Source organism: Nuphar pumila, chromosome 4 (genome assembly GCF_984573655.1).
Source record: "Nuphar pumila chromosome 4, dmNupPumi1.hap1.1, whole genome shotgun sequence".
NCBI classification, from domain to species: domain Eukaryota; kingdom Viridiplantae; phylum Streptophyta; class Magnoliopsida; order Nymphaeales; family Nymphaeaceae; genus Nuphar; species Nuphar pumila.
In genome coordinates, this window is record NC_143252.1 from 19,474,924 (window position 1) to 19,500,203 (window position 25,280).

General features: G+C 39.3%; 1 protein-coding gene across 1 annotated transcript in view; it reads left to right on the forward strand.

Annotated features, from left to right (window-relative positions):
* The first annotated feature begins 467 nt into the window (after positions 1-467).
* Positions 468-25,280, forward strand: part of LOC149839570 (arogenate dehydratase 2-like) — a 54,285-nt gene continuing 29,472 nt past the window's right edge. The window contains exons 1-3 of the mRNA XM_090004176.1: positions 468-687; positions 773-840; positions 1,059-1,151. Coding sequence (XP_089860302.1) covers positions 630-687; positions 773-840; positions 1,059-1,151 — 219 coding nt within the window. The 5' untranslated portion in view covers positions 468-629. The remainder of the gene's footprint in view (positions 688-772; positions 841-1,058; positions 1,152-25,280) is intronic.

Here is a 25,280-nt window from a genome sequence, read left to right on the forward strand (position 1 = left end):
TTGAACCTACTTACATGACCCGAGACTACTAAGCCTTTTCGAGCTCAGTAGACTGATCAAGCTCTTCCCGTTTACTCAACCGAGCTTATATTATTTGTCCAAGCTCGGCTCAATTACCTTTCTAGCGGAGCCCGAGACGAGCTGTCTCTGTTCGGTTGGTTGTGCATGAGAATCCATGTGCTTTTTAGTACGTTCTAATTCTATAAAACCTTTTTTTCGACAGTGAAAGGCTGAATGCTGGGGTTAGGCAAATCCCTATCAGTCACGTCCCAACACGTCGCCCACTCATGACTCCAGAGAAACAAGCTTTCCTTGGAACGAATTCTTCAAAAACCAGCGGCCGACCTTTTCCTTTCTTTGGTTCCTGTCGTTTTTAATATCAAGTTGCTTATTTTGATTCTCTCTCTCTCCCTCTCTCTCAATAGGTTGCTACCTGATAAGAAGTAACAGGGGAGCACTATATGATGGCGGCAGCCACCCTATTTGCTCGTATTGCGTCTTCAATTCCTTCCTCGGAGTATAACTCTACGAGCCTTCGCCTCTCCTGTCCTAACCGACTTGCACCTTTCGGAATCCCCATTAAAACTGCTACCTTTCCCCCTCTGAGAGGCAGCAGAAAACTGGTCGTAATGGCTTCTGTTAAAGAGGAGGTTGATCAGCCATCCAAAGATTACCCACCTCTACCAAGTAACCATTTCCCACATTCTCAATCCTCTCTGTTCTTTTTATACATCTCTTTGTGTCATTTTGGCCTTGTGGGTGTTGGTTTTAGGGCCTTTGTCTGCTTTGGAATCGCCAGATTCAGTCAACCATCGATCTCAATTGAGGGTGGCATACCAGGTTAGGTTTCTCTAGTTAATGGCGTATTTTGGATAAATTGGGACGTCTCATTGAATGAAAGAAGAACCTCATATCTCGTTGTATCTGGATATGTGGGTGCCTGGTGCACACCAGACCCACTAAAAGTGTCCATTTTCAAATTATTGTTTTCCCTTTGGTATCCCTTCAAGTCAGTGCTCGGAACCTCCTTATTGATTTTATGGGGTTTCATTTTTAAGGGAGTTCCTGGTGCATACAGCGAAGCTGCAGCAGGCAAGGCTTACCCAAACTGCGAAGCGGTTCCTTGCGAACAATTCGAAACTGCATTTGAGGTGGGCACCTAGTTTGCCGGTTTCTTCAACCTTTTAATGCATTGCATTCTAGCGTGTGTACCTTCTCCTTTGTGGTTATGAATCTTATGATCCTTAATGGTGCTTTATTATCGCTGCTCTCTAATTCTTGTTCAAGCTTGACGCTTTGGTATTTGAAATCTGCAATGAAATGCTTAATCTCGTTCTCTGACTGACTGCTGAACTCTGTGACACGTTCATGTGATTTATCCAATGTGTAATTCTTTAGTTGGATGAAAGGGCTGTCTATATTGAAGTACAATTCTTGATTCGAAATAAGGTATCTAGTGTCTTCTACATTCATACTTTTTGTGAGTATTTGATGTACATGTATGTTTCCAAATACCACCCATGGGCTAAACACCCATTCAACAATCTGTGGCTAGATGTAAGACAGTTTTGATTGCTTCCGTCTCTGTTTCTCCATGGTTCTGCTCAGTTCTGAAGCCACTTGGGTTTCGTAATCAAGATGAGTCCTCTGTCAGGGGAGCAAAAAGATGGTGAGTGACGAGCACCGAAAGGGGCAAGGTTAGCTTGATCGAATGGAGGCTTATCTCAACACCTTGGAACTACTCTCAGGAGAAACTTAGTTATTTGGTATTAGACTGGAATTCAGTGTCAAATGCTTTTGGGAAGAACATAATTGAAGGTTAAAATAGCTAGTGGTTAAACCCTTCTAACCTTGAGGGGCTGCTATCATCTATTCATTTAAAGTTTGTTCTATCTGTCTGATCATCACTATGAAGTGGTCAGTGGCAGGTACCAGTTCTGAAGATTTCCTGTCGTCTGTTGCGATTTGAATGTTAGTTGTTACTTGTTACATAGACAACTTTTTGGTATTCTTTAGTGTCCCAAAACTGCTACTTGTGATTGCATTGCTTTGATTTTCATTTTTCACTAAAATTTTGTGAAAGGAGTAGATCTAAACCTCATCTTGTTTATTTCAAAAAATAAAAGTTTATTTGAAAATTTCAACTGGTGATTAGATAAAACCTAACTATAATACAGAATCACACCACCTTTGACCAAACTGCATGAAAGCGGCATCTAGAAAGTAGGAATCTAGAAGTATTATGTGTAAGATACGTGACATACTAGCTTGATGTGCTGTTTTTCATATAGGAAGTTGCCTTATTTATAACATGTTTTGCTTCAGTAGGTTTCATGCGTGTCTCAGTGCTGTAAATGGCGCAAACACTTGAAAGACCATATGAGTCGTTTCTGTTGGATGGATTGGGATCTGCTAGTAGGAAGCACCAGTGTAATGTGCACTGCACCTATACTGTTTGGAAAACCTAGTATAAAATTCATAAGCATTAGATTCTCCAATTGAAAAGTCATGTGAAAAATTTGCAAGCTGCTTGTTTGGATAGGTTGTTCTTTTAGTTACATTGTTAGATTAGTTGTTATAAATTAGCTTAGTTCTTGTTAGTTAGTTAGTTTTGTTATTTTGTCTTTTAGTGTAGTGTATTTCATGTTAGTTTAATTTATGTTTTTGTGATTTTTAGTTGAAACTAACATTGAATTTCTGTGAGTTTTTGTGTTTTGTTTTGTGTTTCGTCTTTTGATTCTTGCAGGGAAGCGTTTAGACGTGCGGTGAGCCCTTGAAAGTACCCTCAAAGAGCCCTCTGAGGTCTCTAAAAGGTCCCCTCAAAAGGCCCTCAAGAGCCCCCCAGGGAGCCCTCAACTCTATTAAATAGCTAAAACACCAAGGGACAAGAAGCTCAAGCACTGAAGACCTTTTCTTTTCTTTTTAGCTTAGGTTTTTATTTTATTTTACTAATTAATTTGGGTTTGTAACAAGACACTTAATTATTTTTATTATTTGTTTTTGCCCTCTGCATGGGGCCACACTCTCATTCAATTAATTAATTTTTATTTTTCAAGGCAATAAAGAGTAGCTTAGTTATTTGTAGAATACAAAGTATTTTTTCCGTTCCCTGAGATCGACCCGGACTCCACCACTAGTGTGAGCCGGTTTTTATTATTTGATGCACGGTTTGCACAAACGTTTTTATTAAAAATATTATTTTAAAATGCTTTATTGAAAAAGTTGCATCAGCATGTTATTTCTAAAGATGGAGTGTCCGTGGATCCTGTCAAGGTAGACGCCGTGCTGAGTTGAGAACAACCGAAGAATATTCGTGATATCTGGAGTTTTCTTGGACTAGCTGGATACTATCGAAAAATTTATCCAAGACTTTTCTAGAATCGCTCTACCGATGACTAAGCTCTTAAATAAAAGAGTTAAGTTCGAATGAAATGACAAGTGCGAGGATAACTTTCAAATGCTGAAGAAAGGACTCACAACTGCTCCTATTTTAGCCTTACCCTTTGGTCAAGGTGGGTTTGTTATTTACACAGATGCCTTAGGGATGTACTTAGGTTGTATATTGATGTAGAACAGGAAAGTAATTGCTTATGCCTCACGCCAATTTAATATTCATGAGAAAAATGATCCAACTAATGATTTAGAGTTAGCAACGATAGTGTTCGCGTTAAATATTTGACTACACTATTTGTATGAAAAACAGTTCGAAGCGTTCACCGATCACAAGAGCCTCAAGTACCTGATCTCCCAAAAGGAGTTGAATATGAAACAGTGGCTGTGGTTGAAATTCCTCAAAAACTATGACTTCACCCTTTCTTATCATCCGGGAAAGGAAAATGTTGTAGCTGATGCCCTCAATCGCAAGACTTTAGGCGCTTTGACCAGCCTTATGTGCACTCGATGGAAGCGGTTTGCAAGCAAGGAAGGTTCTATCGGGTTATCAAATCTCACTGTTTAACTTGAGATGCTCGTCAGGATTATTGCTGGACAAAAAAATGATGCACTTTACGAGAAGCTGAAAGCTCAAACCCAGTTGGAGGATACCTCTTTCTGTCTTAAAGAGGAAGAGAGTATATGATTGAAAGATCGTTTATGGGTTCTAAATGACCCTAAGTTGACAAACGAAATTCTAGAAGAAGCTTACAAATCCAAGTACACCATTTATCCAGGAGGCACGAAGATATTCAAAGATCTTCAACGAAGGTATTGGTGGAACGGTATGAAGCGAGATATAACATCATATGTCTCGAAATGTTTGACTTGTCAACAGTTCAAGATAGAACATCAAAGGCCTAGTGGAGTGATGCAGCAAATGGAGATTCCGCAATGAAAGTGAGAAGACATTACTATTGATTTTATTGTGGGTCTGCCAAAAACTTGGAAGCAACAAGATACAATTTTGGTGATAGTTGATAGACTCACCAAGTCCACTCATTTCCCGCCGATCCGCATCAAACAATCATTATATAGTCTTGCAGACCTATATGTCAGAGAAATTATGAGATTGCATGGAGTCCCGGTCTTGATTATCTCTGATCGTGACCCACGATTCACTTCGCAGTTCTGGGGACAATTACAATTAGCCTTGGGTACGAAGTTAAAATTTAGTACGACTTTTCATTCTCAAACCAATGGACAATCAGAATAAACAATTAAGACTTTGGAAGACATGCTTCGGGCATGCATGATGGACTGTAAGGGGGATTGAGACTCTCGTACAAGTCTTGCAGAATTGTCGTACAATAACAACTACCACGCTAGCATCGGGATGGCTCCATACAAAGCATTGTATGAGAGACCTTGTCGATCGCCGGTCTATTAGGATGAGGTTGGCGAGCGAACGATGGATTCACCAATTGTACTAGAGCACCATACTCAATAAGTCCTGATGATCTGAGAAAGGCGGCAAAAGAGTTATGCTGATCAGCGACGTAGAGAACTTACTTTTTCGGTCGGATATAAGGTTTTTGTCAAGGTATCCTTGACCAAAAGTGTTTTTCGATTCGGGAAAAAGGAGAAATTAAGTCCTAGATACGTCAGACCATTCGAAATCTTTGATCGGATTAGTGAAACAACATACCGTGTGACACTGCCTCCTTACTATGCGCAAATCTATAATGTCTTTTACGTATCCATGCTAAGAAAGTACGTTCACGACCCATCGTACATCATTCAATAAGATGACGTGGACATTCGAGAAGACTTAATTTTTGAAGAAAGACCAGTAGAGATCGTGGACAAACGAGACCAGGTGCTAAGATAAAAAACTATCTCTCTAGTCTCTAGTTAAGGTTCATTGGTAATATCATGGAATCGAAGAATGCATGTGGGAACCAGAAGCCAACATTAGGGAAAAATACCCTGACTTGTTCTGTAAGCTTTAACCTCTATAAAATTTCGAGGACGAAATTCTTTTAAGAGGGGTAAAATGTAAAACTTGTTAATTTTTTTTAGATGTTCTTTAAAAAAAAAGTTGAATTTGCATCCAAGTTGGATCCGACCGGATCCGGGTGGTATGTCGACATACCATTCGACATCCCCCCCTCGTTGGTCTATTTAACCCCCCCAGTGGGGGGTTTATTTTTAAAACAAAACCTCGATTACCTGCCCCCCCGATTCTCTCCCGTCTCTCTCCCTCGCTGGAATCTCCACGCCGACTCCACCCGTCTCTCTCTCTCTCCCCTTTTTGTACCCCCCTCTTGCCGAAACTCGTCGAGAGCCTCTCTCCCCTTTACGGACACCCCTCTCGCCAGTAAGTTTTCTCTCTCAATCTCTATGCTCTCTCTCTCTCTCTTGCTCCACCATGAGGAGCTGCTGCACCCCTTAGGTGCCACCCTCCCTCTTCCCTTTCTCTAGGTCTCGTCGGCAAACCTAGAGCCACCAACATTGGTGGTAGTGGCTCGCCCGGAGAGAGGGTGCCAAGCACCCTCTCATTTTTCCTTTTCTAGCTGCTGCCATCTTTCCAAGAAGGGGCAGCCAAAGGGAGGGCCTGACGCCTCTTCCTCCTGCCCCTTTGACCAAATGGAGGACAAGTGCCACATGTGCCTGCCTCCTTTTTTTTGGAGTGGCAAGCTGGGTTAGGTAGACCCCTCAACAGTAGCTATTCAACGTACTGTTGGGTTTGAACATGCAACGTTCCACCTCAGGGAGACGTACACTGACAACTCCTGCCAACCACGCAGGGCTGTCGGCCCTCTCACCTTTCCCCTAGTTGGGGGACTGAGCGAGGCTCGGTCTTGTCATAAGGTTGGAACCAGGCCGGGCTCGGCCTGACCACCAAGCCCACCCTCCTCCCTCTGTTTGCTTATCCTGCCGCAACTTGGTCCAAACTTTCAGACTAAGCCGGCTCAGTTAGTAAACTAAGCCTGGCTCGACCGTGCTTTACCCCCCTTGGCACGAGCCTGGATCGGTTAATAGGCAGCTTAGGACTGCCTCTTACTTGGCTCAGCCAAGATGAGTTCGGCAAGGGCTGAACTCAGCTCAATCCATCCTTTTGGTATCGATTCCGGCTAGGTCAAACCTAGTTCGGCTCGGTCAAACCTAGTCAACTCGGTTCTCTGCCAAACCGACTTTTTATGCCTTGTTCCGTTCGGCTCAGTCTGGTCCGCTCGAACTGGGTTCGGTTTCGACCCCTGCGTTAATCATCGTCTCGTCTGATAAAATAAGGTTTTAACATCATTCTTTATGCAACACAATAAAATCTTTTTTTAGCGCTCCACGTCGGCACAACAGATGAGACACACTTATAGAGGCACAAGCCTTTAAGAACCTATGCTCAGAATCGTCAAAGATTCAGACCATCTCCGAGGTAGGGGAAAGTTGCATACGAGAACAATGTCGGAATACTTATGACTTATAAGTATTATATATATATATATATATATATATATGCTTTTAACTCAAAGACACAATTTTGCGTATTCTTGTCCATTTTAAATTGTGTCATTTACTTTGCCATCACGCTGTAATGTGCGCAGACTCCAGCTTTCAGTAATTTATTTAGCTCGATGTGTGGTTTCACACATCGGCCCTTACTTTATGCCATTTACTTTGCTGCCGCACTGTAACGTGCACAAACTCCTGCTTTACACAATTTACTTAGCTCGATGTATGGTTTCATACACTGGGCCTCGCTTATGTAATTTATTTAGCTCGATGTGTGGTTTCATACATCGGGCCCTGCTTTACACCATTTACCTTGCCGTCGTGTTGTAATGTGCACAGGCTTATGCTTTAATATATATATATATATATGTATTCTATTTACATATACAATTTTATAAAGTATGCAGTTTTTGTTTACTTCTGCCTGCTTTAGATTACGCTAGTATGTATTTAAAGACGCAGATTTGCGCATCCTCGTCGAAACTCGATTTTTGAAAGATTTCATATGCGAGATTTTAAGCTTGCATTCTTCGATGTCTCGAAAAGCAAAACAAGTGTTTTGCGTTCGCATATTCGCAACTGAGTTTTTTCTCTTCGAACCAATATAAAAAAGGCCTCGACTACGTAGCCTTCGGTGGTACGTACGTTAGGTCCTTTTTTTCTATATCGAATGACTCAGATATTTCTCAGCCTAAGACATGGGATATTGAAATTTCCAAATATGGTGTCTGAGTTTCTTTCTGAGAAACCCATATCTTTTTTATCGTAATGATACTATCGGACGTGCACAACATGTTAGTACGATGATGATTGGACTGGTGGTTTATGGTAACCTCGTAGTGCGATAATGCACCATGATTAAAGGACAATCACTTAAATGGAGATGCCCGCCTTCACAGGCAAGATGCTCGGTTTGGTTTAAAAGATCATAGCATATTGAATAGGTTGTCTGATAAAATAAGACTTGATGTACCCATTTATTCTTTGATTCTGTCAAGAGAGAGGATAGGATGGTTCCAAAACTCCGATAGACAAGTTGTTAACAACTATGCTCGTCAAGTAGCAATGACTCGGTATCCCTGATCATTGGAGTTAGAGGACTAAGCTACCAAATATTATCCTAGGCGGTAGATCCCAATGACTTATGCAGAAGTTCGTATGCATCTCCGGTAACAAGTGGCTTTTGGGGAATTCTCTCGGTTATTAGGCCATTCTCTTGGGAACAGACTCGGCTAGTTATCCGAGGTATTAAAATACATGAAATAATAAACCCCCAGATAGTCTTAGTTGTTTTTACGTTTATCTTGTACATACCCATAGGTCAGTAATTGTTGAAATAAGATTATCATGCTCATTTTACTTATTCTGAAATTGCACATTGCGAAAGGAATAACACATATAATAGTCTTGTTCTGATTTTTGATATCTATGCACCTATCAAGCTTTTATAAGTCTGACCCGTTTTATGGGATATAGGTGATGATTAGGTTAATGCGGCAGGCGATGATGCGATGACATGATATCAAGAACCCACTCTCTCTGTTTCTCTTCTGAGCACGTTTTGTAAATTTGTATAAGGGTTTCTTTTGTAATACTTCATTTTGTGTAAACTTTAATTATAAAAAACTTGTTTAAAGCTATGTGGTTTTAATGATTGTATGGAGATGCAAATCCTCGATTTTTCATTTGATTTGGTTCAAAAACCAAATCAAAACAATAAATTTATGACATTTGGAGTTTTTTTTCAAATAGCAAAGAAGAAGAGAAGGAAAGAAGGAAGGAAGGGAGGAAGAAAAGGAAAGAAGGAAAGAGAAAAAGAAAGAGAAAAAGGAAGGAAGATAAGAAAAGAAGGAAGGAAAGAGAAAAGAAAGAGGGAAGAAGAGGAGCCATATAAGAAAGGAAGAAAGAGGAGAAATAAGAAAGGAAAGGAATAGAAAAAGAGGAAGAAGAGGAGGGGAATGAGGTTTAGAACTAATGAAGATCAGACCCAGACTTTGCATGTCCCAAGACCTAGTTCTATCAGGGCACGTGGGAAAACCACGCGCCTAGTGTTTGACCCCTGAGGTGACAAAGATAATAATAATAATAATAATAATAATAATCATAATAATAATAATAATAATAATAATAATAATAATAATAATAAGAAGAAGAAGAAGAAGAAGAAGAAGACGAGAATTTCTATTATTATTTTGTTATTTGTATTTTTAGTTAACTTTTGATATTTTTATTTGAATTTTTTAAACTTTCGAGATTTTCCCAAGACTTTTGAAAATATCTTCGAGAAAGACCCTTGCCAAGAAATTACCTTTAATGATATAGGTGACTATGTGTTACGAACCGTCCTAGATCTGACTTCGAGAAGCCATTCTAACAGGGACTGGAGGATCCCTTTCCTATCTGGATTTTTATTTTTGGTATTTACTTTTTTAAGACTTAGGTAGATTCTATAAATAAGTGTTATTATTCATCAATGAAATTACTGAAGTTTAATGAGCGAATTCTGTTTCACTATGTGGTTCCCGTTTTGCCTGAGGAATTGAGTTTCTCCCTCCACAGAGCTATCCATCACACGCAGGCTGGCGGGATCGATTGTCTCCCTCCTGCCCTACCGACGCTTTGCCCTAGAACAGCCCCAAGCATCTCCTCTTGGGAACCATGCCAGATAAGTCGCCCCTTCCAACCCTTCCATTTTCCCTTGCCCTCTTTTCATTTAGACAACAACTGCTAAAACCGATCCCTCAAGAGGGTAAGTTTAACCAGCCTTGGATCCCTATTATAGAATCCGCCCCTTAGGGTCGGATTCTAACATTTGGTATCAGAGCAAACATTCTTGGGAATCCACGCTGAGCAACCAGACTATACCCCTCAACCAAACTTAGCGTGGGCTCTCTAGCCCCGTCCATAGAGTCAACGACTACACTCTTGGTTCGAAACAACCACCATTCTCGCGTCCGCTGGTCACCTACCGCTGCTCGCTACCTCTCTCGGAATCCAGGTGCCCAAAATCTCTAACCAAACAGCCTTGCCATCTCCGCGTCCTCCCTTGCCGCAGTGTGCGATGAGGCTTGGCGTGCCTCCGTTTATGCCGCAAGCTAGCTAGGCATGCCCCTCCCGCAACCGTCGAACACCCATTGGCTAGATTCAGCCAGTCGACGTCCCCTTCACCTGCCAGAGGTGATGACGGTGAAGGCAGCGTGATGGCGTCCGGGGGGTGTCTCCACCGTCGTTCCCAGCTTGAGAGTGAGGCCCCCTGATGCCCTAACAAGCTGAACCGGGTTCTTGACCCGCTTTAACATTGACATAGTTGTTGAACCCAGTCCGAATGAAAATAAAACTGGTTTCCACAAGCAGGACATCGGTTCAGGACTGGCCCAAATCGGTTCTGACCTGACTCTCATTGGATCCCAAGTCCCGAACCAGTTTCCATTGGTTTTGAACCCGGATCCACCTCCCCCTAAATTAGTGGAGATCGGTCCGAGTTCCTTCTTGGATCAAATCCATATCCATGTTTTTGGTCCTACCTCTAAATACCCAAACCCATCAAATCTGACCTACAATGACCCAAATAACCCAAAACTCTATTTAAGTCAAATGGATCCTTACCCAATCTAATCGGATCCTATCCAAAACCACTCCCCTACTTATCCAAGCTCCAACTCAATCCATGATCTAAACTAGACCCTAACCTTAACCCCACCAAATCCAACAGTTTCCAGAGCGCTCTCACCTTGAGGACAAGGCAAATTTGAGAGGGGTAGATTGTTACTAACTGTCCCAAATCTGACCTCGAGAAGTCGTTTTGGATCCAGATCTGCCCAAGAGACCCAGTCTGACAATGACTGGAGGAACCCTTTTCCTATTTGGATTCTTATTTTTGGTCTTTTACTTCTTTTATGACTCTTAGGTAGATTCTATAAATAATTGTTATTATTCATGAATGAAATTAGTGAAGTTTATTGAGAGAATTCTATTTTTCACTCTGTGGTTCATGTTTTGCTTGAGCGATTGAGTTTCTCCCTCCACACACCTATCTATCGCATGCAGGCCGAAGGGATTGGTTGTCTCCCTCCTACCCTGCTGACACTTTGCCCTGGAACAACCCTAGGCGTCCTCTCTTGGAAACTGTGCCAGGTGAGTTGCTCCTTCCACCCCTTCCATTTTCCCTTGCCCTCTTTTCAATCAGACAACTCACAACACAATTGCTAAAACCGATCCCTCAAGAGGGCAAGTTTAACCAGCCCTAGAGCCCTACTCTAGAATCTGCCCCTTCTTAGGGTTGGGTTCTAACACTAATGAAACATATCTATGAGGTTAGATTGAGTCAAAGTGTCAAACAACTCATGTCACGAGATTCCAACTCGATTGTAGGTACAATCGATTGTAGCAAATGTATATCTTATATATATTATATACTAAATATGCTATGAATATGTTTTTCTGTGAACTTTTATGTGAAAGGTTGAAAGTGTGATTTTTATTTATGTATATAATTATATATAAATATTCTGTTTATGTTATAAGTGACTATATATATAGTCACTTATATCTTTAAAGGTAATTTTTCATCGAGGTTTTTTCTTGAAGATATTTTTAAAAAGTGATTTTCTTGGGAAAAAAACTTGGAATACTAAAAAATTTAAAAAACATAAAATATAATGAAAAAAATAGAAATTTGTATTATTTTTTCTTTTATGTGTGTAAATCTGGACCCACTTAGGATGAATATGTAGAAGTTGGTTGGAGGGGTGTTTTTGACTTTTTTCTCCTCTCACCAACTCTCTCTTTAAAATGAAATAAAAAAATGTGGTTTACCAAAACCCTCCTTCCTTTTCCTTTTTTCTTAAAAGAAGAGAAGAAAAAAGTGGATAAGGACCCCCTTTCCCTCTTTGGAAGGCGCTCCTCTTTCTTTTACTAGAAGAAGAGAAGAAGGGAGAAGAGGAAAGGGAGTACACCCCCCCTTTCTCTCTTTCTTTCTTAAAAGAATAGAAAAAAGGGCATTTCATACACCCTTCTCTCTTGGAATTAGGTCCAAGAACAAGAAAAAGAAGAAGAAAGAGGAAGAGGAGGAGGTGTAGAAAAAGACTAAAAAGAGGAGGATTAAGAGCAAAGGCACACTCTTATCTCTCTATCTGTCTCAAAAAAAGGAAAAGAAAAAAAGAGAATGATGGCATATAAAACAAATTTTTTTCAAGAAACTCGCCAAGATATCATAATATTTTTTTGGTGTTATTTTGAAAATATCATGATATTTTGTCGATATTATCGATTTGCCTAAAAATACTAATAATATTGTGATATTTTTAAAATCTTGGCAATATCGGTGACTATGATATATATATATATATGTATGTATTTATGTATGTACATATGTGATGCAGCACATATGGACAAATCCGATGCATGCGAGGAGGTGGAGGACGATCCGAACGATCTACCATTGAAGACCTGCTCCGGGAAAGCATACCCACACATGCTCAAGTCAAAAACGACTCATTTGGTCCAAAATAGGGTATAAGGGTATTTTCATTATTTCACATTTTTGCATCTCTGAGATTTTTTATCGTTAATATCTCAGATATCCCTTTAGCTAGTTTAGTTTCAATTTTGAAAATTTTTGAAACTACAAAAATATTTTTTGTATTTTTTAATTAGGTGTCGTTCTATGGATCCAGATAGTTCTAGTACCCGTTAGGATCCATTTTGGGTACTAGAGGGTGTAGAGGTATTCTGTATAAATTTTATTTTATGGTCTAACAATAGATCTAGATCTTGGGTCTAGTTTAATCCTTGAATTTAGGAGATCCAACCCATCTATAAGTGGATCTTTCTCATTGGCTAAGGAAGAGGTGGCCTTTTGTAATAGCCAATCTAAGAGATGTAAAATAATCTTTGGAGACTTGATCCTACCCAATAAGTAGACAAAACAAAAGACAAAGAAAGAAAAGAGAAGAGATGTTGATGGAAGCAAATATGACGTCTCACTCTCTCTAGGGTGACGTTTTTTTTATATATATATATATATATATATATATATATATATATATATATATATATAAAGGGACACACTACACTAGATTATAATATTTCCCTTTGGATATGGAATAAATACAAGAATACAAAATACATTTGGATCAGATCTGACTATTCTTGATAGTTTTAACACGCCCCCTCAAACTGAGCATGGTTGAGAACCATAGACAGTTTGGATTTCAAGTGCCAGTGGTGATGCACAGTAACTGATTTTGTGAAAAGATCAGCGACCTGGTCCTCTCCTTCAATAAGCACCGGCTGAATTTCTTTGGCTTCCACTTTTTCTTTGATAAAATGTTGATCAATAGAAGGAAGCTAAAAAAAGTAGTTCGAAACGCGAGGGATAAGGTATATAAGGAGGTTTATGATAAGTTGGATACCAAAGAGGGCGAAAAGGATATTTATAGGTATCAAAGATGAAACGCAAAGGGTTTTAGTCAAAGATGAGGAGATTAAGGAGAGATAAAAAGATTATTTTGATAAGCTATTTAATGAAAGTCATGCTCAGGATCTTGGAGACTTCTCCATTCCTTTTCATGAGATGAATCATGACTTCATGCGCAAGATTCAAAATAAAGAAATTGCAGAGGCTTTGAAGAAAATGAAATCAAGAAGGGAAGTTGGCCCAGATGGTATACCTATCGAGGCTTGGAAATGTTTGGGAGAGAAAGGTTTAGAATGGTTGACAAATCTTTTTAACAAGATTTGGTGGACGAATAAAATGCCTAATGAGTGGAGGAAGAGTACTTTGGTGCCTCTATATAAGAATATGGGTGATATACAAGATTACACAAATTATCGTGGTATGAAATTCATGAGTCATACTATGAAGCTTTGGGAGAAGGTGATTGAGTCTAGGTTGAGGAAGGTTGTCATGATATCGGAGAATCAATTTGGTTTTATGCCTGGAAGATCAACTATGGAAGCTATACATCTTCTTAGACAACTTATTGAGAGATATAGAGAGAACAAAGATTTGCATATGATTTTTATTGATTTGGAGAAGACATACGATAGAGTACCTAGGGACGTTCTCTGGTGGACAATGATGAAGAAAGGTGTTTCTCTCAAGTACATTAGTATAATTAAAGATATGTATGAAGGAGTAGTAACCAATGTCCGCACTTGTGGAGGGGTGACAACCAATTTTCCTATAACGGTTGGGTTACATCAAGGATCTCCTTTAAGCCCTTTCCTATTTGCTACAGTGATGGATGAGCTTACGAGATCAATTCAAGAAAATGTGTTGTGGTGTATGTTGTTTGTTGATGATATTGTTTTGATTGATGAGTCTAGAGCTGGGGTTAATGCTAAGTTAAAATTATGGAGACAGACATTGAAAGCAAGATGTTTTAAGCTGAGTAAGAGTAAGAAAATATATGGAATGTCGGTTTAGTAAGCAACGAAGTAGTGATGGGAGTGTAGTGAAGCTTGGTGAGCAAGAAATACCGGTGGATGATTGTTTCAAATATTTGGGATCTATCATTCAAAAGTATGGAGAAATTGATGGAGATGTAAATCATAGGATAAAGGTTGGGTGGATGAAATGAAAAAGTGCAACTGGAGTGTTGTGCGATCGTAGAATGCCATTGCGGTTGAAGGGAAAGTTTTATAGGATGACTATTAGGCCCGCTTTACTATATGGTACGGAATGTTGGGCTGCCAAGAGACATCATATTCAAAAAATGAGTGTAGCTGAGATGCATATGCTTAGATGGATGTGTGGAAATACAATAAAAGATAAGATTCAGAACGAGGAGATACGTAAAAAGGTAGGCGTTGCACCCATTGAAAATAAGATGAGAGAGAATCGTACATATTCAGCGAAGGCCTAATGATGCTCCAATTAGAAGGATGGAGAAATGGGAAAATATATTAGTTAAAAGAGGTCGGGGTAGGCCTAAGAAGACATGGATGGAGATGATAGGAAAGGATATGAATGCTTTGAACCTCACCGAGGACATGACATTGGATAGAAATGATTGGATGAGAAGGATTCATGTGGAAGACCCAGAATGATTTTTTTTTTGGTTCATATCGCCGACCCCAATTGTTTTGGGATGAAGGCGTAGTTGTTGTTGTAAAATGTTGATCAATATCTGTAACAACCCCAACTCATACCTTTGAAAAATGCGGTTTTTTTTTTCTAAGAGTTGCGGAAAACTTCCCAGAGACCTGGGGTCCCTACAGTTCCAATTTCAGTTGGATAACCACACCCCACAAACAAACTTACATTTATCATTCATAACCAACCAACTAAACTCTTTTATTAATGAATCAATAAGAGTCTCATACTCAATGTCAAAAGTGAAATAACAACTTGCAGGAAATAAGAACTAAAAGAAAACAAAAGTAGAGCTACTCTGTCCGTAAGTGAAGCCGTCTGAAGTAAATGTGACCCTCGTATCCTCTCAGAAGCGAGTCAATTTCACTGATCATCTGTGTATGGGAAAAACCAATAAAATGAGAGGGTCAGAAATCCGAAGAATTCTGCGTATAGGTTTCCCTAATGAATCAAATAAGAAAAAAAGCATAAATAAGATCCATGTAATATTTTGAGGAATACGGTTATAATCAATTCATAAGACAATTAACCATTCATGCAGAATTAAACATTGAACATGAGGGAACACGAAGTAAGTAACAATGATCATAATTTAATCAATAAGGCAATTAAATGCAAAAGAGATCAACATCATGCAATGATCAACATATAACAACCAAGTGAACAAATGAACATTACATGAGCTAATGCATAATTTATGTACAATGCATGAACCCTTTATTATCTTTCATTTAAGCTTTCCTCTTTCCATATGCATGTCCTATTAAATGCACACAATCTTTAAATTCCTCTTTTTAATTTACCGTTGCCCGCAGATACACCAAACGGGTACAGTCCTCGAGGTCAAGTAAGGTTCCTGGGGTAGCTTAACACACAATTTGTATTTTATTACCGGGTTCCAAACTTAACCCTCGACCGATATCAGGAAACAACACCATCCATCGAAACCTCGGAAAACAACATCCAAAGTCGGGGACATCAGGGAAAACAGCATCCACTGGCGCCACTTTATTGGTATACCAAAACAACAACAACTGTGTCAAAACACACCACCCCCAGGAAAAGTAGCGGACTCTCCCTAAAACCGTGGCCAGGAGAAGAACCTCAATATCGGGTTCAGGGGCAACCATACGCACACGGAGTTTTTGTATCCTCACGGTTTTCCCCAAAACCGCCACATCCAAGATTCCCTACACTAAAGCAGGGACATCAAGGAGTAAATGAATTACACTGTTCTTTATTATTTATTAAATTTTTTTTGGTTATTAATTCATCTCTTTTACATTTGCAAATTAACATGCAGAATTAATAACATAAGCTTGCACATCAGCATGCTAAGCTTTTTCACGGGACCACAACCCGTGACAACATAGAACAGTGCGGTAAGACAATACTATCACATTTGATTTATTGCAATGCATCAAAATAACTAAAACAGAGAACAACTGGTTCTCGAGGCTCACCCAGCCCCTGATGATCCAATTGACCAATCAATGCATTCACAAGCAAAAATCATCAATCATATGCCCATATGCATTCATTCCACATCCCTTTTCATGCACGATCATGTATGTTAATATAGAAATGTGCCTTAAACAACAATATCCTCATACATGCGTATGAGTTCACATATTCATGTTAAATGTAATTCTTTTGCACAGCCCGCACTTTAATCACACCTGTGAGCATTCTGGTAATGGTGCACGTGCCAAACGCATTATTTAATATAAACATAAACATATAGAGAGAAGGTTTACACCCAAAACTCTTCATTCGTGACATGTATTGGAATTAACACTTGTATTCATAACCACCAATCTGAAATCTATCATGCATACCAAGGTAAAATTTCAGATTTTAATGTCACGTATGCATAATCGTGTATACTGTATAATCACAATAGATTGCATGTATATTGCAATGCAAGATCTCTTTACACGTACACATACCTGTCAATGGACTATATTTTTTTTTTGAAATAACCCATGCATATTTCTAGCATGTGCATACATACAGTCCATGCATATATATATATATATATATATATTTGTTGGAACAAGGATCATACAAGCCTAAAATCTTTAACTGGAAAAGATGCTATAAACAAAGCATCAAAATATGCTAGTTGGATCAACAGGTTGACCCAAAGGTTTAAAAATCCAAACCTAAGTTATCTGGCAATATCTCCATAAACCAACGATTTCAAACTGATGGATTTCGCTACTAGCTATATGCAGAAGGTGAAACATCAAAGAAGTAATACAAAGAAATGGAGAGAAAATCTTGACTAATTAACCTCTGATTTAGACAAATATTACCCTCAGGCTACACTAGCTGAGGACAACTTAGTCTACTTAGCAACACAGATGACACGGCCAATCATTTCCAATGAGTTAAAAATCAAAAATTATAAATTTTGTTCGGAGTTTGGCTTGGAACCAGGTCCAGCCACAGACATGAAGTACACTAGTGAAGTACCTACTTTCTACTGTGAATTAAAATTTCGAAGCCTTTTTACAGTTTATATGCTCGTTGTAATATGAAAAACAGTCCTATGCAGGAAACAACAAAAGTTAGAGCTTGAGTGAGTTATCCATAAATTTTATAGTCTTGAAGGATTCATAGATCTTGGAATAATAAACACAGAAACCAACATTTCTAAAGTTGAGAAACAAAATCATTAAGTGGGATCACCAAAATTTTCTACCCACACATACAACACTTAATGCATTTTAGATAAAACTCGAGTATTCTGGAACACCTATCCTCAATACACAAATACCCCAGCACTATGTATGGCTGAAACAAACTTGTCGCCAAGACTTACAATGATATACAGTTCGTGCACATAATGCCTAGTTAAATCATGAGAAAATCCCATTCTTAATATGCATTGAAATACACACAGTTAATGAAATTTGGAAGTTTAGGAAACACACCACATGTATCTCAAACAAAAAAATTTCGAACAAGTGGCCCAGCCAAAACTGGGTCTAGCACACAGCCAGACCCACCCAGCCGACCCAGTTGGCTGGGTCTGGTACTTAGCCCAGCCGACTGAATGCCTGGGCCCTAATCATGAAAATAAAAATTTATTAACTCTGTTTTTTTTTTCTTTTTCACAGCAACCGGAATTTCCCCAAATCTGTCGATTTGGGAGTTACGGAAACCCAAAGCAAGCTTGACAATAATACCTCTGAGAGAACACCGAAACCCTACCAAAGTATTGCATGGGATACAAACCTATGTTCCCATTCTTATTTGAAATCAGAAGAGAACCCGTACCTCAAAAATCCACGTTTGAGGGTTGCGGCTATCGTGAGAGGGCGAGCGATTCCACCGGCCTCGACTGCTCCGGTGTCGTGGAGGGGATCTTTGTGCCAGCGTCGGTGGTTGTCGCACGCAGGGGAAAGGACAGGAGAAGGGGGGCTGCAGCCTTCCGGCGACCTTCACCTCCCCGTTGCACGCCCACACGAGAGAGAGAGAGAGAGAGAGAGAGAGAGAGAGAGAGAGAGAGAGACGAGGGTGAGAACCCCCTCTTCCACTTCCCTTTTATCGCCGCCCCCCCCCCCTCTTCCACTTCCCTTTTATCGCCGCCCCCCCCCCCTCTTGCCGAGAGGCGCGGGGTTTCGGTTATGCCTGCGTAACCCCCCTGCCCCTTTCTTGTTCTGTTACAGACATATCGGGCAACCCTTATCGGGTTGCCCCTTTCTTTAAAAGGGTGCTTACGCAGGGGCGCGGCTCGGGTCCCGACCCCAAACTATATGGATCCACAAGTTGGATCCGAATGGATCCAACTGTGGATCCTCGGATAAATTAAAAATTAAAAATTTTATTTATTTCTTCTTCTTCTTATTATTAGTTTTATTATAGATGTGGATATAAAGACCACTTTATAGATCTTAGATCCACATGTTAGATCCATTTGGGTCCAATCACGGATCCAACCTTAAATACTTGTTTTTTTTATATACTATTAATTATTTATTTAAATATTATAAGTATAGTTTTAATACCCCATTGTGGGTTATTTACGCATTCTTTTATGGATCCGGTAACGGATCCGAGGCCCAAATTTAGAAAAGTACCCGTATTTTGCAATAAACCTAAATAATTAGTTGTCAAAAATTGAGGTTATTACAATATCTACATGTTTCATCTTACCATGTTGAATCGGATTGGTAGAGATGACCACTGCACTTCACTTATCACAATATAATAGTAAACTAGATATATGATGATGCAAGCTGAATAAGATAAGTTTAATCCGTGCAACTTCTTTAGTAACCACTGCTATAGCTTGATATTCCGCTTTCGACTAGCCTGAGATACTAGGTGAGTACCCAAATAAACCTCATAACCAGTCAGAGAACGTCTGGTAAAAGAATCATGTGCCCAATTGACATCGGAATATACAAGAACTTTAATAGACTTTGAGTACTCATCGAAGCAGGTCTGACATAGATAAGGCCATCCGAGAGAGTACCTTTAATATATCTGAGAGTTCTTTTGACAACTTCCTTATGCTTCACCTGGGGCTTATACATAAAGTGTGATACTTGATTCACTGAAAATGCCAAGTCTAGTCTCGTGAAGGTCAAGTATTGCAAGGAACCAACTTTGCTTCCATATTTTTTTGCTCAGGAAAGTCAACATCATCGGGAAGAGCATTGCACAATCGAGTCTGAATGGCCGTAGGAGTATGTACAAGCTTGCACTGCAACATTCCACTACGGTGGAGAATGTCTCTAGCATACTTGTGCTGTGATAAAATTGGACGATCTGATTGTTGACCCACTTGCACACCCAAGAAAAATTGAACGGGACCCAAGTCCTTCATGCAAAACCTACCATGAAGGATGGATTTTGACTGCTTAATGTTAGCATAACTGTTGCCAGTAATAATTATGTTATCCACATAAACCAAGATAATAGTAATATCAGATTTGTCACAGTGGACAAACAATAGTCACAGTGACTACGCTCAAACCCAAGAGATCGTACCATATTGTTGAATGTATCAAACCATGCTCGCGATTCTTGTTTGAGGCTATATATAGCCTTCTTTAATCTGAGCATGGTGGATTGAGTGTCTCCCTCGGGATAGCCAAGTGGGTGTTCTATATACACCCACTTCATACATATCACCATGGAAGGTGTTTTTAACATTCAATCAAAATAAATCTCATCCATTGGATACAGCTAGAGACAAAACAATTTGAATCGTTTCCATTTGAACATCTGGGCTGAATGTTTCATCAAAATCAAGCCCATGTTCCTCTGGCTTTAAAATGTTCAATGCTGTCATCAGGTTTCCATTTAATTTTATACACCCAGCGGCATCCAACAACATTCTTGCTTGCTGGCTGAAGAATAATTTCCCATGTATTGCATTCATGAAGAGCTGCTATCTCTTCATTCATGGCATCTGTCCTACGTGGATGTTGGCTAGCTTCAACAAAAGGCCGTGACTCTTGAACATCATAAAGTGAAGTAGCATATACCTGAAAATCTAGAGAAAAAGCTTGATAGCTGGCCCATCTGTCAGGAAGATGCCTTACTCTGCTGGTCTAACAAGTTGAGGAGACTTGCGGCTGAACAGGATCACCATTGGAGGAATGGACAGGTGGCTGAATCTTCGCACCACTAGGTAGCTGATCAGGCTGAACTGTAGCCCTGCTGGTGTCACACAAAATAGGCTTAGAAATCTGGTCAGCAGGAGAATAGTTGGGATGATTCGTTAAGGCATTGTGCAGGGCAGCAGGCTCACTACACGTGTCAGGTGGCTGCTCATTTCTTCTGCTGTACACCTGTTTAAAAAACTGAAAGCGTGGCTCCCCTGATAACTGTGTATTAATAGCTGAAGATGTGTATGCTGGTCAGGCATTATCGGTTGCAGCATTACCACTAAATGAATGCTGCGTTTTCTGTGATGATGATGGCCAAAAGGGCTGCAACGATGTATTGTTAGCAGATGCTAGTGCAACCCTGTGAAAATCTTTATTAAAGGAGTATGTGTATGAACACAATGCTAGATGCACAAAGGCACGGATACACATGCACAAAGGCATAAAAAATATGAACTTCAATATAATGAGTCCCAAATGGACTTTACAAAAACCTTAAAGAGCTAGATCACCCCTATATCTACACTTTGAGAAGTGGGGGGGCTCCAACATATACGTTGGAGTCCCTTCAACGGTTATAAATATAACAGTTGGAGGGGGGGCTCCAACGTATATGTTGTGGTCCCCCCATGTACAACGTGGAATAAAAACAAAAAATAAAAAAAAATAAAAAGAAAGACTAAAAAGAAATAAAAAGAAATAAAAAGAAATAAAAAGAAGAAAGAAAATACAATCATATTCTCAAATAAGAATATGCGTAAAATATGGAAAATAACCGATATACCCTTATCAGATTTGTAATATATATATATATATACTTAGATATATACATATACATATATATACTATATATATGTGTATATGTATCTCTCTCTCTCTCTATATATGAATATATATATAAAAGGAACATTACATTTTAACAAACCCCACATGTTCTCATGGAAGACAACATGATGTGAAATAACGATTTTATTTGCAACATAATCAAAACATCTATATTCCATATATTCCTCTTCATAGCCATCAAACCATCAATGTGAACAAAACATCGACATCCATATGCACGTAACCAAGAATAATTAGGATGCGAACCGTACAACAAAAAATAGGAAGATTCTCCTCCAAGATTTGATAGAGGCATCCTATTTATCAAATAAACCGTTGTATGAAACACCTCTGACCACAAACCAGCTTTGAGATTAGCATCATACATTATAGAAGGTTGTTTTCACAATATGACAACACCATTTTTTTAGGAAGTCCTTAGAGTTTACCTGAATCTCTCGTAGCATGATGTGCTGCCCCTGAATCTATAACCTTGTGAAAAGGTGCCTGGTGAGTATCTTGACATAAAGTGATTTCCAACTAAGGGTGAAGAGTGCAAGTTGGCAACCCACGGATTCCCAACACGATTATGATTCTGTTGAAAATTTAGTTGTCCAAAACCAGCAGTAAGAGCCTCCAAATTGTGGGAACCAACAACAGAAGGAGAATATGGACTTGTAGGAGACTGAACAAAATTTGTTAGAGCACACTGACCAACACCAACTAAAGGTGGGGCGGCAACCGTAAGGAAAATCAACATTGTAGGTGGCCGATAGGTAGGAACATAATGCCCATAGCAGTTGGAACACGTATGACCCTTCTTCCCACACATTTGACATATCACATTCGCTTGATTAGAAGAGAAAGAAGGTGTAGGTGTAGGGAGAATACCTGTTCCACGTCCACCAAAATTGTGCCTACGACCACACCCTCTTCCTCGAGAGGAGTTAAAATTTTGGGTTGCAACCGTGACTTCATGTTTATCACTTTTTCTTAACACAACTATGTGTTTGATATGTTGGAGAGACTGAATATGCATCATTCTAATTTCATTGTTACTCATAATGGTGAATGGGAAGTTGTTGAGAAATGAAAAGAGAAACTCATGGAGAATTAGAAAGGTACAGGAGCATTGTGTTACGACCTCACCCCTATGTTGAGTGTTCTGGTATGTACATAGCTCATACTTTAGTAGGGTAATAGATTAAATAGTTATAGGTTCAAATCTATTCAGTTGAAGAGTATCTCAATGGATTATCGAATGTTAATGAATTTCACTCTCTTGGCTATTGGAGGCAAGCTTTCCTTCAAATCGAAGCATTTCCCTTTCCGTTCCATCTCTTTCCCTTTCCTGTTTTCTTTCCTCTTTCCTTTGTTAGAACCAAGAGTGAACTAAGGCTCTAACAATTGGTATCAGAGCCAACATTCTTGCACGATTTTAAGCATAGGTTAAATTGAAAATGGAGATTTGTAACCTTGATGAGTTCTTGGCTGCATTATTCAAGCTGATGCACGATTGTGCGAGATGGTCGTTGATGCAAACTCGATTGTTGAAGACCCAGATCCCGATTTGATGCTCTAAATGCTGGAACTTGTGGGGCCCAAATAAAATTTGTTTCTGATGCATTATATCATGAAACTAGAGATAGCTGATGAAGGCATTTGGTGAAGATTATCAATGAAGACTTGGATCATTCTCTTTATTTTGTATTTTCAAACTTTCGGTAATCACACCGTAAGTTTGAGGGAGAGTGCTAAAATGTATATGTATATATATATATATTCATATATGAGTGTATATATTTGTATATGAGTGTATATGTATGTATTATATAATTTTAAATTGTTTTTCTTCCCTTTATAATAGGTAATACCCTTTAGGGGTATTGTGATAATTTTATACATATAATAGGCTTTGCCCATTAGGGGCAGAATGGTAATTTTGTACATGTAATAGGTTCTGCCCTTTAAGGGCAGAACTGACATCTTTTTTTATTTTATTCTTATTGTTGAGAATAGGTGGTTTTAAGTTTAAGTCTTTTTATATTAGAGGTTATTTGAAATTTTGTTTTCATAATGGGCTTAGATGTAATTATTCTTTTTAGCCTCTCTATTTAACATAGAGAGAAGCCCTAATAACATAAGTTAACGAGTTTCTTTTTTCTAAACAGCCGCCCCTCTCTCTCTCTCTCTCCCTACCTAGGGTTCGGTGCTTCTCAAATATTCTTGAACATGGTATCAGAGCACTGATCTCGGGAGCATGATCAATCTGCAATCGAGCTACACCAACGAAAAAAAACAAACATTGGAACCAGGTGTGTATTATAATTTTTTTTTGTAAGATCTGTCATAAGATCTAAGAGCCATCGTGGGTGCGTGCCTCAAGTCTGGCAGGCGTAACCCTTGAGCCCTCGATTTCCACCATCGAGTTCCACCAATCTTCTTTGAAACAGCTGTCGTGATTTTTGGGTTTGGGAGCAGCGAAAATCTCTTTTCATATGCTGCTATTTGTGATCGAGCTCGAGATGTGCTGCTGCTGGGGTTTTTTTTTGTGTCCCCTGAAGTAATGAGATTCCTCTTTGTGGCTGTTGTGCTTTATTTTTCTGGGAGCATCAGCTGTCGTGATTTACAACACCTGTCAATATGATTTCAAATGTTGTGATTTTGTTTTATGCTGTGAAAGAAGCATGTTCAGTTGTGTTCAAATCGTGGAAGCATGTTCAGTGAGTCTCTGCTGTGTTGAAAAAAAAAACAAAATTTTTCTTGTTTATGTGAAAGTTATTCTGCTGACGTGGGATTCTGTGTTGGGCAGCATGCGTGATTTCTTGCTGTGTTGGAAGATATCCATGTTTATGTGCTGTGTTAAAAAAAAAAATTGTCCCTGGTTATGTGAAAGTGTTTCTGCTGTCGTGGGATTCTGTGTTGGGCAGCAGGCGTGATTTTCTGCTGTGTTGAAAAAAAAAATGTCCCTGGTTATGTGAAAGTTTTCTGCTGTCGTGGGATTCTGTGTTGGGCAGCAGGCGTGATTCCCTGCTGTGTTGGAAAATATCCATGTTTGTGGGCTGCTGTCCATTACTGTCTTTACATTCTGTGTTGGGTACAGCTGCTGGTTGACATATTGGCTGACGCGTGATTCAAAATTTTTCTGTTCAAGTGAGTGTATTTGTTTCTTTTGCAGCTGAAATAGTATAAAATCTTCAGTATGGCTGAAACTTTGAAGTGATTCCAAAATGGAACATATTGGGGAGTATAAGGCTTTTGCCAACCCCTTCTCGTACGGCTCTTCCGTAAGGTTGAATGAAACCAACTATGCCAGGTAGTCCAGAACTTTTATGATGTCAGTATCTGGACATCGTCGAAAACATATTTTGTTGGAAGACGAACCCACTGAAAAATTGGGAAAATATGTTACTTGGGATGAAGATAATGACATAGTTATGTCATGGATCATTAATAGTGTCGAACCCCATATTGCATATGGACTGATCTACTATAATAGAGCCAAACTGATGTGGGACAATCTTCGTGATACATACTCACAAGAAACTAATGTGAGTCGTATCTTGCAAGTCGAACATGAGATATATAATTTGCAGCAGGGAGATCAAACCTTGGCCCAGTACTATGCCTCTATCAAAGCTGCGTTTGAAAGACTTAATGCTCACATGCCTCTTTGTTGCTCGAAGCAAAAGGATCATCAAGAACAAATCATGGTTGCTCGCTTTCTTACAGGTCTCTCTTCAGAATTTTCTGTTGCAAAAGTTCAAATGTTGACTGGATCAGATATTCCTACTCTTGCTGATGCATACAATCGTCTGAGTAGACTTGCGATCTCTCTTCCACAA